The following is a 14,722-nucleotide window of genomic DNA, read 5'->3' on the forward strand; positions in this document are numbered from 1 at the left end:
TTGTATATAAATAGCATTTAAAGGTTTGAGACTAGATGAGATCACTGAGGGAGAATGCAGAATATCAAAAGCTCCACTAGGATGATGCCTGAGGCACTTAAGTATTAAGAGGTGGGAAAGAAGATTAAGAATCAGCAAAGAAGGCTGAAATGGAGCAGCTAGTGAGGTAAGAGGTAAACCAAAAAGAACATGGCGCCATGGAAGCCCTACCTTTTTCTTCTCTAACATCTACTCATCTTTCAGATCTCAGTCGAGGGATATTTTATTCCCTAGACTTAGGTTAGTTGTCTCTCCTAAGTGTCTCCACAGCACCCTGCCTCCACAGTATCTTAGCTTTTTTCAATTATATTATAATTGCCTGTACGGACTCATCTCATTCTATAAATTGTAAGCTTCCTGAGAGGAGAAATCAAGTTTCTCTCACAAAACATTCCCAGTTTAGTATAGTACTTAACACACAATAGTACTTAACACACAATAACTGCTGAATATAAGTCAGTTGAATTGAATTAGGAAAATAAGTACTTACCTTGTGGTTACAGACAGGTTGCCAGGGTGACAGGAAGAGTCTACTAGATTATCTACGCCACAAATACCACACATACATCTATTTTGTTTATTTTTCTATGTAACCATCTGGAATTTTTCAGCACAAACTTGGTGTGTCTCATGGTTTTGATTCAAGTAGAGAGGGAAGAAGGAAACCAATATTTATATGTATATGGCAAGCATACATATCAAGCATGCCTTTTTTATGTTAGCTCACTTAAGCAGTCAACCCTCTTCATAAATTTGGGAAGAAAAGTACAATTACCTCCACTTTACTTTATATGTCTATTATAAATAGATACAGGTATATAAACTTGTATATACATATGTAAAAAAGTAATATATATTTGAAGAGTTATTGATACTATAATATACATATATATATATACACATACATTTATATAAACACATATACATACATATATATATAAATACACGCACATATATATATATATATAAAATTACTGCCTGAGCAAAATAAAACAGATGGTTATTTTTAAAATACAATTATGTCACTTACTGGAAAGTACAGAAGCAGAGACCCAAAGAGAATTGTTTCCAGCAGGATAAGGCCTGATGCCCTGATGCTCTAAAAAAAAAAAAAAAGAAAAAGAAAGAGTCATTGTTAATTTACATTCCTAGAATGGAAGAACTTATGCTAGTGTGACAATGCCTCAACCAGTAAATGAAAATTGGCTAGTATTTCAGAAGTGAACTTAACTGAAACATGCAAAAAGACTGACTATAAAGGTGGTGGTGGACTTGATGATATTGCCAGTGGCTTCACGGAATTTTGTTCTCTAAAATTTGAATCCATGAGCAATCTGAGCAGCTGAGAACACTTTTTAGAAGATCCTTTCAATCCAAGAAGTTCACAGATAGAAAATATCTTGCTTGTATTTCTGAAACATCAACCACAAGTACATATGGAATGCTAACCCTTAACCATTTCACAAATACTTCCAGGATGGTTTTAGTGGATAAAACAGACATACACACAAGGTCTTGGCATCTCAGTAATATATACCTCATCATGTCAAAAATAGTCACCCAAGCTCACCTAACAGAGCTTCACTATGTGAATAATATAAGTCACATTAAATAACAGAGGTATTTCACCTTGTGAATATGCTTAAATTATTCTTAACTGAAAATTCAATAGAATAAATTGATTTTTGAATAATTTCCTAATTATTTAAAGTTTACTATGCATAAATATGCTTAATAATCTTAAGATATTTTGTTAGACTCAAATAGCATTATCTTTCCAAAGCAGAATGACTGAAGTTGTGGCAAGAAATAAAAGACCAAATAATTTTATCTTCTAATAAAAAATTTTGCTTCAATGAGTTCAAGTATCAATACAGAGTAAATATATTAGTTAAGAATACAAACACAAGGGGCGCCTGGGTGGCTGAGTCATTAAGTGTCTGCCTTCAGCTCAGGTCATGATCCCAGAGTCCTAGGATCAAGTCCCACATCGGGCTGCCTGCTCTGCAAGAAGCCTGCTTCTCCCTCTACCAGTCCCCCTGCTTGTGTTCCCTCTCTCGCTATGTCTCTCTCTGTCAAATAAACAAACAAATAAATAAATAAATATCTTTTTTTAAAAAAAGAATACAATCACAAAAACAGGTTATTCTAGAGTACCTGTGTTTTCACTAAATGCAACATGAAATATATACAAAAATGACACCTGGTGCAAATATAGTACCTTCACAGGAAAATAATTTGAAGTAGTAGCAACTGATTTTGCAACAACAAAAAGAAGCTAAAAACTCAAGCCACAAGAGTCCATTACATTAAAACAACATCAGATAAAAATAAAAACAAACAAACAAAAAACCCCACACAATGTCAGATAAATGACAGCCAGAGGAAAAAAATTATAATATCTCTTCAAAACACTGCTAGGACATTGTTAGACATAGAGGAATACTTTATGTAATCCCTCAAAAGAACTCAAGGTTTTCATTAATCTAAGAATTTGCAATGGAGAAACAAGTTTAGTCAGCGAACAGACTTGATTATTCAAGTGGCTTCTCACTATTGGTCTTTATTTTAGCTAGCAGATGCTTTTAGTGAAAAGAAAACTTCTATCAGCAAGCCTGTAGATGGATTTTGGCTGGTGGAATTTCTAAGATGGCAAATTACATTCATACCTAATTATGAATACTAGATTTTTAAAACTTTACAAAAAGATGACACTGAGTGAGAGTCCAAAATATTATACAAGATTGCTTATAAAACAATCTATGTAATATTGTTTAAAGATTTATTTATTTGAGAGAGAGAGCGTGCTCGTTTGAGTGCAGGGTGGGGGGGGGTGGGAGCGGAGGAAGAGGGAGAGAGAGAATATCAGACTCCCTGAGGAGGGTAGAGCCCCACACCAGGCTTGACCCCATGACCCCAAGATCATGACCTGAGCAGAAATCAAGAGTTGACACTTAACCGACTGAGGCACCCAGTGCCCCCTCTATGCAATATTGTTTTAAAGAAAGGGATATGATGAGAAGCTGCAAGGTTTAATGGAAAAGACAGACTTTGAAGTTCTCTTCATCTGTCTGAATTATGAAACAATTACTGAGTAGGTCACTTTGAATTTCAGTCTTCACCCATAAAATGGGCATCCTAATATTTATCTTATTAAATCTGAAGGTTTTAACAAAATGTAAAGTATACAAAATGGCTACTATTATGCCCAATTCTTAGCAAGTAGGTATACACTCTTCAAAGTAAGAAACAGCGCCAGGATAGTGAATTTGAAATCCATAGAAGTAGCAGTCAAATATTTTTCTTAATGCTTGAGATCCAGATGGCCTCAGAAGAACCCAAAGTGGGGGTAGAGAATCCAAGAGTTCTTTTTTTTTGTTTGTTTCAGGGCCAGTATTTCTTAGCTGTGTTACAATAGTTATTACTACATAACAGCGGTAGTGGTGCATATATTCTCAGAGTAAATAACCTGTTTCCTTTTGTTGAGCAATCTTCTGAACTCTTCACTGCCTTGCTCTTGGCTGAGCAGAGGAGCCCATAATTTCAAATTATTAACTGGAATCCCAACAAGTGGTTCTATAATCAAATGGAAGGCCTATTCCAAATGTACACTTTTCTTTTCAAAATATTCTTGGACTGAGTTGGCTTCATGGCCTCACAGAATGAGTAGGTACCTAATAGGTAGGACTTCAGGGACAAAAAAAGAAAGCTCATGCTCCCTAAAACATTTCCCTGTTGTCTTATTGGTACTGGAAGTTCTTTGAACTAGAGAGAAGCCTTTTATTGTATACTTGGTGCCAAGGATTAATATACAAATGTTGTAAATAACATGCTGACTTAAGTTCAAAGTGAAGAACAGAAATCTTTTCCTTGAAGTCTAAGTGATAGGACGAGGAAGGAAAGAGGAGGGATTGAAAAATGAAGATGGTGCAGCCACTCTGGAAAACAGTATGGAGGTTCCTCAAAAAGTTAAAAATAAAACTATACCGTATGATCCAGGAATTGCACTACTAGGTATTTACCAAAAGAATACAAAAATACTAATTCAAAGGGAGACACGCACCCCTATGTTTATAGGCATTATCTACAATAGCCAAATTATGGCAACAGCCCAATTGGCCCTCAACTAATGAATGGATAAAGAAGATGTGGTATTTATTTACAATGGACTATTATTCAGCCACAAAAAGAATGAAATCTTGCCATTTGTAATGATGTGGATGGAGCTAGAGAGTATTATGTTAAGTGAAGTCAGTCAGTCAGAGAAAGACAAATACCATATGATTTCACTCATACGTAGAATTTAAGAAACGAAGTAAACAGGCAAAGGGGGAAAAAAGAGAAAGAGGGAAGCCAAGAAACAGACTCTGATGGTTCCCAGAGGGGAGGTGGTGGGGGGATGGGTGAAACAGGTGATGGGGATTAAGAAGTGCACTTGTGATGAGCACAGGATGAGGTATGGAAGTGTTAAATCACTATATTGTATACCTGAAACTAATATTACACTGTATGTTAACTAACTGGAATTAATATAAAAACTTTAAAAAAAAGAAAAATGAAGATGGGCAAGGGATATAATGAGCAAAATAATAGATATATAAAATATAATAATTTTATACTCAAGAGATAATTTCATCTCCTTCACAGTAGTGCCTGAGATAGAAATGGTGGTATGTAACCCTTTAACCAGAATTGCTAACTGAGAAACTCTGAGAAAACTTTATTGAAAGAGGATCAATAATATATAATACACTATTTATTTAAAATACATACATACAAGTCAACACCATATATATTCTAGATATATATAAATATATTAAATACATATCTGGAAGATACATACCAAGCTGATACAATGTTTTTTTTTTCTTCTGGAGAAGTGGATAGATTTGAGGACAGAGCAACTTATTCAAAAATATTTTCATTTCTTTGGAGATGTAATCATGTACTGCTATGTAATATGCATTTTAATAACTTAAGTAAAATTAAAGTATTCTAAAATGTGACAATTTAGCTATTGGAAAACTCCACCACTAGGCATCATAATATGCCAAGAAGTCTAAACGAAGGTCTTCCCAACTAGTATCTACTTAAGTTTTTATTCAGTACCAACCGGATGCATAAAATCAACAAACAGTATTTTTATGATACTTACAGGTAAATATAGAGCTGGGGGAGTTATCATTGAGCCTAACTCTCTCATTTAGACTCTATAAAGCCTAATAAATGTAACTCCAGAGTTTACAATAGAGGTGTGCAGATTTCACCTCACTCCACTCCACCCCACCTGCCCCATTTCTTAAACTTTCTGAACTGACTTAAAGAAAGTTTGTAACAGTCAGATATCAAACCTGTATACTAAAGAAAAGAGCTAATCTTATTATACAAGTTTTATTAAATTACGTCAAAGTCAATTTCTAAATTCCATAATCCTTGGATGCAAGGTAGAGAGGCATAAGATGAAGCACAGTTGCAGTTGTCACAAGATTTGCTCATGATGTGGGCATCCAGAGGAAGCTAAGTCACTGGAAGTAATAAGGCGATGAGAATGCTGAAGTCTGATTTCTTAAAAAACAATTAAAATGGTTTGTCATTATTTCCTTGATTCTACAAGGACTAACTACTTCATTTATATTTTTAAGACATTTTTAGCCACTGGGGAAATTAATGTATATCTTGCTAAAACAGTGCAGCTATTTTGAATTATAGCTGATTTCTTTAGTCTTGTAGCAATGAAAGTTTCTTTCTCTTACAAAAGGAACCTGTGAGCATGAAGGTAGTTTTACACAGCTAGTACCTCAGAATGCATGATGAAAATATAATAAAGCAATAGAATTAGATTCTGAAAAGAATGAACTGGCATAGGTTTGGATCATAAACCAAGACTGTAAATCTATATTATTTACAAAAAGAATTAGCCATGCTAGCAGAACAGACTTCTCTTTCTTTAGAGAAATCCATGGACAGGGAGATTACAAATAAACAAACACGTGATGAAACAATTACACAGTAACAAATTGGAAGCAAGATGTAAAAGTGGCCTTAAAGAGAATCCTAACATTGAGAAATATGAGGATGCTATTTTTTAATCATTTTATTTACAGTTATATAAATAAATGAGAACAGACTACATCTGGTTTGACAGACTACATGCAATTATTTTGTCTTAGAAGATCTGTGATGAAATATTGAAAAACCATTCACATTTAGAAAATTTTTCAGGGAACAATTGCCCAAAATGTGGTTAGTTAAAATCAGTATTGGTTTTTCCAAAACATTATCAGCAATGAAAAAGGTACAGAAAAAGCAAAAGAATATATTCAGGACAGAGATTGCTAAAGTGAAATAAAAGCAATTTAGAGAGTTTTATTTATTTTACTTTAAATTTTTATTCAAGTATAATTAACATACAGTACCATATTAGTTTCAGGTGTATGATATAATGATTCAACAACTTCTATACATTAAGTGCTCATCATGATAAATATACTCTTAATCCCCTTCACCACTTCACTCAACCCTCCTACCCCCTTTGGCAATCACCAGTTTGTTCTCTATGTTTAAGAGTCTGTTTTTTTTGTCTTTCTCTTTTTTCTTTTTTTAATTTTGTTTCTTAAATTCCACATATGAATGAAATCATATGTTATGTGTCTTTCTCTGTTTTTACTTAGCATTATACCCTCTAGATCCATCCATGTTGCTGGAAATGGCAAGATTTCATTCTTTTTTATGCCTGATTAATACTCCATTGTGTATATATACCACTTTTTCTTGATCCATTCATCTATTGAGGGACATCTGGGTTGCTTCAGTATCCTGGCTATATTAAATAATGCTGCAAAAAACATAGGGGTGCATATACCTTTTCAAATTCATGTTTTCATTTTCTTTGGGTAAATACCCAGTCATGGAATTACTGGATCATATGATAACCCTATTTTTTAATTTTTTGAAGCACTTCCATATTGTTTTCCACAGTGACTGCACCAATTTACATTCTACCAACAGTGCACGAGGGTTCCTTTTTCTCCACATCTTGCGTTTTTGATTTTAGCCATTCTGACAGGTGTAAGGTAATAACTCATTGTGGTTTTCATTTGCATTTCCCTGATGAGTGATGTTGAGCATCTTTTCATGCATTTGTTGGCCATCTGTATGTCTTCTTTGGAAAAATGTCTATTCAGGTCCCTGCCCATTTTTTAATTGGATTATTTATTTTTTTGATGTTGAGTTTTATAAGTTCTTTATATATTTAGAATATTAACCCATTATCAGATTATCATGTGCAAATATCTTCTCCTATTCAGTAGGTTGTCTTTTTGTTTTGTTGATGATTTCCTTCACTGTACAAAAGTTTTTTATTTTGGTGTAGTCCCAATAGTTTAATTTTACTTTTGTTTCCCTTGCCAAAGGAGACATATCTAAGAAAATTGTTTTTATGGCTCATGTCAAAGAGATTACTGCCAATGCTTTCTTCCAAGAACTTTATGCTTTCAGGTCTCAGATTTAGGTCTATAATCCATTTTGAGTTTATTTTTGTATATGGTATAAGAAAGTTCTGTTTCATTCTCAGTTTCCCATCATTTGTTGAAGAGACTTTTTTCCCATTGTATATACTTGCCCACTTTGTCATACTGTCAAAAAGAAATGTAGGTTTATTTCTGGGCTCTCTATTGTGTTCCATTGATCTGTGTATCTATTTTTGTGTCAGTACCATACTGTTTTGATTACTATAGGTCGGTAGTATATCTTGAAACCTGGGATTGTGATACCTCTAGTTTTGTTCTTTTTCAAGATTGCTTTGGCTATTTGTTGTCTTTTATGGTTCCACACCAATTTTAGGATTATTTATTCCAGTTCTGTGCAAAATGCTGTTGATATTTTGATAGGGACTGCAGTGAATCTGTAGATTGCTTTGGATAGTATGGACATTATAACAATATTAATTCTCCCAATTCATGAGCGTGGAATATCTTTCCATTTGTATATGTCATCTTCAATTTCTTTCATCAGTGTTTTATAGTTTTTAGAGCACAGGTCTTTCACCTCCTTGGTTGAGTTTATTCCTAATTATTTTATTCTTTTTGGTGTAATTGTGAATGGAATTGCTTTCTTCTCTTTCTGCTACTTCATTATTAGTGTATGGTAATGCAACAGATTTCTGTATATTCATTATGTATCTTGTGACTTTACTGAATTCATTTATCAGTTCTAGTATTTTTTTTTTTTTGGTGGAGTTTTTAAAGTTTTCTGTATATAGTATCATGTCACCTGCAAATAGTGAAAGTTTTACTTCTTCCTTACCAATTTGGATATCTTTTATTTCTTTGTTTTCTGACTGCTGTGGCTAGGACTTCTAGTTCTATGTTGACTAAAAGTGGTGAGAGTAGACATCCTTGTCTTGTCTTTGTCTGTATCACTACTTTTTGCCATTTTAATTGTTATGTGTCTTGCTGTGGACCTCCTCCTTGGGTTGTTATTGTTGGGGGCTCTCTGTGCCTCCTGAATCTGGATATCTGTTTCCTTCCCCAGATTAGAGGAGTTTTCAGGTATTATTTCTTCAAATAAAATTTTGCCTCCTTTTCTCTCTCTTATCCTTCTGGGATCCCTATAATGTGAACATTATTATGCTGGATGAGTCGCTGAGTTCTCTTACCTTTTCTAATTTTTTATTATTTTTTTGTTTTTGCTGTTTAGCTTGGTTGCTTTCCCTTACTCTGTCTTCCAGCTTGCTGGTCCATTTTTCTGCTTCCTCTAGTCTACTACTTATTCCCTCTAGTGCATTTTTAATTTCAGTTATTGAGTTCTTCATCTCTGATTGGTTCTTTTCTATATTTTCTCTTTGTTGAATGTCTCACGGAGATACTTCATTCTTTGCTCAAGTCCAGTAAATATCTTTCTTTATTACTGTTATTTTGTCCTATTCTTTCATTTGGGACATATTCCCCTGACTCCTCATTTTGTCTAACTTTCCGCGTTTGTTTCTATGTATTAGGAAAGTCAGCTACATCTCCTGATCTTGAAAGTAGTGGCCTTATGAAGAAGAGATTCTGTGGTGCCCTGTAACACAGTGACCCCTGTTCACCAGAACCTGGCATTTCAGGGGTGTCTCCTAAGTATGTTGCATGCACCCTACCATTGTGGTTGAGCCATATTTGCATTCAACTTGTCATCTGCAATGGCACTCTCTGCCTGTTGTGGGCAGAGTTTGGTCCCTCTGCTGAGAAGTGGTCGGTTTGCAGCCATCTTGGGCTTATAGTTGGGTCAGACCAGATACCTGCCCTCATCTAGTCCCGGGGTCACAGAGAACTGTAGGATGCTCTTCCTGTGTTGTCTCCTGAGAGGCTTTCATTGGTAGGCAGAGCCAGCAATCAGATCAGTTGTTTGCCCCCAGCCCATTGCTGGGCTTCCTGTTGAACTGGTGTATGTGGTTATCTCCCGCAGGGCAAAAGTCCCTTTGGAGTGATGCTGGTCACTGTCAGGGCTGCTTGCAGAATGAGACATGTCAGGTGCTGCTTGGAGGGACCCCTGCACAGCGGTGTGGGTTAGATAGGGGAAGTCCACAGGAAAATGCAGGGGTAGGGCATGCCATGTTAGCAAACTAGGTGGTGTGTGTTTGTGCTGGTTCCTGCAGGTGTCCTGGTATCTAGGCTGGGCAGGGGGAAGAGAAATGGCACCTAACAGCTTTTTTGTTCTTAGAGAAGTCTTCGAAAGACCCCTACCCCTCCAGTGCATGTTTTGAGACTAGTAAATAAATCTTCCTGTATACCCCAGGTACTTTCAAACTGTTCCTTCTAGGCTGCATCTTGGAGGTGCTGTTTGTTATTCTGGCTCTTTAACCACGGGGACTTAGTTTCCTATTGCCCTCCAGCACTCCTGATTTTTAAAGTTCCTGGTGTTAAACCCCACTGATTATAAAAACTTGTGAAGTTAAGCCCATCTGGTTTTCAAAGCCAAATGTTTTGGGGGTTTGTTTTCCCAGTGTAGGCCCCTCAGGTCTGGGGTGTCTGGTGTGGGGTATGTTTCTCTCCCTTCTCCATTCTTGTGGTGTCCCCCCATTGTGGTCAGTCTCTCAGGTCAGTTTGGTTTTTGACTGGAACTCTGTCCTTCCTACCATTTTTGATATGGCCTCCTCCCTACAATTAACTGTGGACAGTCTATTTTGCCAGTGTTCAGTTCATTTTCTGAGTTAGTTCCACTGATATGTCTGTTATCTAGGTGTAACCAAGGGATGAGGTGAGCTTAGGATCCTCTTACACTGCCATCTTCTCAAACAGTACCACAGAAAATTTTAAATTCATGGAATAAAATACATGAGCTTTATATCCAGTTGGTTTGGAATCTCATCATTGCTTATTATCTGTGTCATCTTGGGCAAATTGCTGAACCTTCTGAGTTTCTTCATTTATAAAATGAGTGCAGTGATACCCCTCCTTGCAGTTCTGTTATAAAAACTGGCAATAATGCTGCCTAGCATGGAGCAGGCACTCGGTCAATGGTAGTTCATCATCAATTTTTCATGGACGGATAAAGTGAGGTCAACAGTCTATCTAAGCTCACTCAGCTGATGAGTGACAGAACAAGGTCCCATCATCTATCTACCACTGCTGATTCCCAAGTCAATGTGATTTCTTCTGTACATCTAATCTGATCCTCAGCCATTTTCTTGCCCAAAGGAACAGAATTACATGTAATATAATAACAAAAACATGTAGCACTACTAGAGCATTTTAAAATAAATTACAAGTAAGGAGTTTGCTTCAAATGTTATTTAAAAAGTTACTATTCAGTTTAAAATCCTTGACAGTTTTATGCAAAACTTTAGAGGAAATTGTAACATTCTAGGAATTATGTCTAATTTCTAAAAGCTCACAAGAAAGCCCGTTTTCACATAATTTGATAATTTGTAGTTGAACTGTTTAAGACCTTTTGGGAAAATTAATTTATCCAAAAATAAAGTCCAGAGTAACATATATAGTTTCATATCTTTAAAACACCATAGCACACTAAATTAAAAAAAAACAATGATATTTTTATACATGTGAAATCAGAAATAACAAGTCATTCATTATTAATTATGATTCACCACTTACTGTGACACGGAAACATCTAATAGTTGCTTTTGCAGGATTTATATGAGATACTTGCCCATTTGCTTAGCTTTGTTTCAGATAATGTGAACACATACAGGTGCTTTCCCCTCCTACCCCTGAAATGGCTCATCTTTCAGAATTTCAGTGCCTGATATTATAGCTCAAAGTTGCTATCACAGCAAGGGCAGAGATGCAGAATAACAGATACATGAGAGGGAGCATTGTGGATAAACTTTACTCAGCTAAGCTCATCCCTCATGCTTATGTCCTCAACAACGTAATACCAGAGCTCTTCCTTCAGACTTATCCCCACCTCTCAGCACCTCTCCTCTGCTAAGATGCCACTAGAATGCATTCCTAAAATGTAGATTGTGTCCTTATTTGTCCTCATTTTTCCCACAGTTTCCTTACAAAAATAGCTTTCACTTCTCTGTAATCTATTTGCCAACTTCAATTCTTTTTTTCTTTCAGTCCCAATAAGCAGAGCAACTCATATTTCACATAATGAAGATAAAGTCTCTAAGTGTCAAAAAAGCATACACAAGTGAAGTACACAAACTGAAGGATCTCACCTTGAGAAGGATTACTATAAATCCTCAAATAAAGTGGCATGAAATTACTGAAACAAAATATGCCTTTTGCTTAGATTTCTATTATTGACTGAAAGCTATTGAGATTGATATATTTTCAAATAAAAAGTTGTTAATTAAAAGAACAATAAATTCCTCCTCATGAAGAATCCTAATGGAATGATAATAAAATATAAAATATTAAGTAGTTTAAAAGATACTAATAAGGTAAAGCATTTTGCTTCTTTGAATAATCAATCTTTGTTATAGAGATGAACTCAAATATCATTTAGTTTGGTATCAATCATTTTGTAAACATAAATGTATTTTATAATTGTAGAAATTCAAAAGAAACTTCACAAATCATTGCTCAGTTTCACCTAATTGCTAAGTAGCAACAGATCTCAGCCGTCCTTCTCCATCATTTGAACACTGTCTAACCTCAGAATTTTTTTTCTTTTTCAGTTTGGTATGTTGAAAATTGTGATCTGCAAGGCAACTATTTTAAAATACTACTGTTCACCCATGGGGCACTCGGATGGCTCAGTCGGTTGAATGGCCGACGACTCTTGATTTCAGCTCAGGTCATGATCTCGGGGTCCTGGGATGGAGCCCTGTGGCAGGCTCTGTGTTCAGCAGGGAGTCTGCTTGAGGATTCTCTCTCTTTCTCTGTCCCTCCCCCCACTCATGCTCTCTCTCTCTAAAATAAACAGATAAATTTTTAAACAAACAAACAAACAAACAAAACCAAATGAAGTACTACTGCTCACACATAGGCAAATGTTAGCCAGACAACATCAGCATCTCTTTACCTCCTTGTTTAAGGAAAAAAAAAAAAACAATGTGAGAACAGGAACAGAACTGCTCAGAACTGTTAAGCTTGTCTTTGACACACTGTCTGTCTTCTATAGCATGTTTGGAAGTATATGGAATGACTAGACAAAGTGTAAAAGAAGGAGACATTTCATACTTTGTCTGATATTTGGAAATAGTCTAAACATGCTAAGACTTGTTTATGTTCCTTATATTCCATGTTAACACAAAAGTTTCACTTCTGACAAGATACTTACACATGTACAAAGAAATATGATGAGCATTTCAGTGAATAAACCAACAGATGATTTAATGAGGTGTATGAGATGCTCCTTATATGCTAGAGTTAGCCAGTTCAGAAATTTAAAATAGCAGTATTATATGTGACAGGCAAAAAGTAAAAGCAGATTATAAAGTGTTGTGGGAAAACAACTGCTACTTAGATGCAAAGATGATGGAGACAGGAATTCAAAACTCAGCCTCAAAAGTAGTGTAAATACCTCTAGATTACATAGAGTAAATTGGATTTTGATTTTCCCCAAATTTGTGAGCAGTAAGAAGAACCATTAAATGGGTATTATGGAATTCAGTCCACATGTGCATCATTCCTAAACTTGTTGCCTGAAGACAAAATGAAAAAATAAAAAAAAAAGGAGGGATATATTAATTAACTAATCCTGTTTACATTTTGATGGTCAATTCTAACTATTTGTTTCACTAAATTCTGCTGTTTCAGTTAGTCTTAATGTTTATTAGCAAATCATAACATGTTTGCCATTAGGTAATTATCTTGGTATTTTGAAGTTTTACATCTTACATTAGAGACATGGTTCTGGAAAGATTTTCAAATAATAATAAATAATAAATTCATAAGTTTTAATTAGATTATAAATGCTAACCCTTCCATACAGAATTCAAAAAGGTCACAATAACTGAGGGATGTTTTAATTAGTCTTTCTTCTCTGTTCGGATCCTACTTAGTTACTCTTTGCTCTAAAATATATTATAAAAATGTATTAGGATTAGGCTATCAACTCAAAAAGACACACAAGAGAAATAAGTACATTTAGAAATTTGACAGTAGAGAATTACTGAAAAGTTAATGTTATAAAAAAGGAGAAAAAAGTTTTACAATGTAAGAGATTTTTAAAAATTTGTGTTTAACCTCATCAAAAATCGAACTATCACTAAAGCAGTTTTCTAGAAGTAATCAAATTTTGAAGTTTTTTAAACTAATGATTCCAAGTCTTTATCTTCAGCCTACACCTCTTTCTGGAAGTCTAGACCCATATTTTCACTTTCCTATAAGACAGCTCTACCTGAATGACCTATAGGCACCTAAAACTCAAGATTTCAAAACTAAAACTTTCCAATGGTTAATAGTAATCAATTACTATTTTGTAATCAAACTATCTCTGAAATATACATCTGTAGGCTAGAAATAAATGAAGTGGGTTTTACGACATATTCATGGATTTACTTTTCATATTTTTCAGAACTTCCAAAATTTTGTTGACTGTCTCACTAAATAAATGAATAAGTAACAAATTAAATGAGTAAACTGAGAAGCAAGCTGATCCATATTCAAGTGGAGAGGAAATTCTTCACTTTTAATTTATGGGTTTTCTCTATGAATCAGAGAATAAATTAAACAATCAAAATCTTAATAAGAGGAGGAAAAGGAAAAGGAAGAGAGGAGGGAAGTAGAAGAAACCATCTGTTTATGTTTGGTTTAGCATCCTGGGGTTCTTGTTTTCACACAGATTAAATGAGGGAGGCAGATGGGTGGGTGGAGGAAGAACCGGACTCAAGCATAAATGAAGTCACTGTTCTCTGAGCTTTCTCACAGAATCCTTCTGCTGTCTTTATTGAATTCTCCTGCCCTCAGCTCTTCCACCTCAGACAGCCAGTACTTTCAGGGAATCCTTGGTGTCATCTCATTCAGGCCTGCCCTCTTCAAGTAAGGCGCATATTTCAAAGTAATTCCCTAATTCGTCTTAATCTCCAACTTTTAATTTCTTCCATGCTTAATCTTACTTACTAGTTATAAACCAAAGGGATATAATAAATGCCAATTAGGGCCTTAGTGACTAATAATTCAATGTTTGCTCCTCCAGCTAGGACTTGGAAGATAAAATAGTCAATAGTTAAAAACCTAAAAGCAGAGATCTTGAACTTTAAAAGTTAAGAGAGCAAAGTTATTAACAC

The 14,722-nt window shown here is 35.1% G+C and overlaps 1 protein-coding gene across 1 annotated transcript in view; it reads right to left on the minus strand.

The window, feature by feature from the left end:
* GPR158 (G protein-coupled receptor 158) overlaps positions 1-14,722 on the minus strand; it is a 450,005-nt gene that overhangs the window by 132,779 nt on the left and 302,504 nt on the right. Inside the window, exon 5 of the mRNA XM_027592170.2 lies at positions 1,070-1,138. Coding sequence (XP_027447971.2) covers positions 1,070-1,138 — 69 coding nt within the window. The remainder of the gene's footprint in view (positions 1-1,069; positions 1,139-14,722) is intronic.

Source organism: Zalophus californianus, chromosome 9 (genome assembly GCF_009762305.2).
Source record: "Zalophus californianus isolate mZalCal1 chromosome 9, mZalCal1.pri.v2, whole genome shotgun sequence".
Taxonomy (NCBI): Eukaryota; Metazoa; Chordata; class Mammalia; order Carnivora; family Otariidae; genus Zalophus; species Zalophus californianus.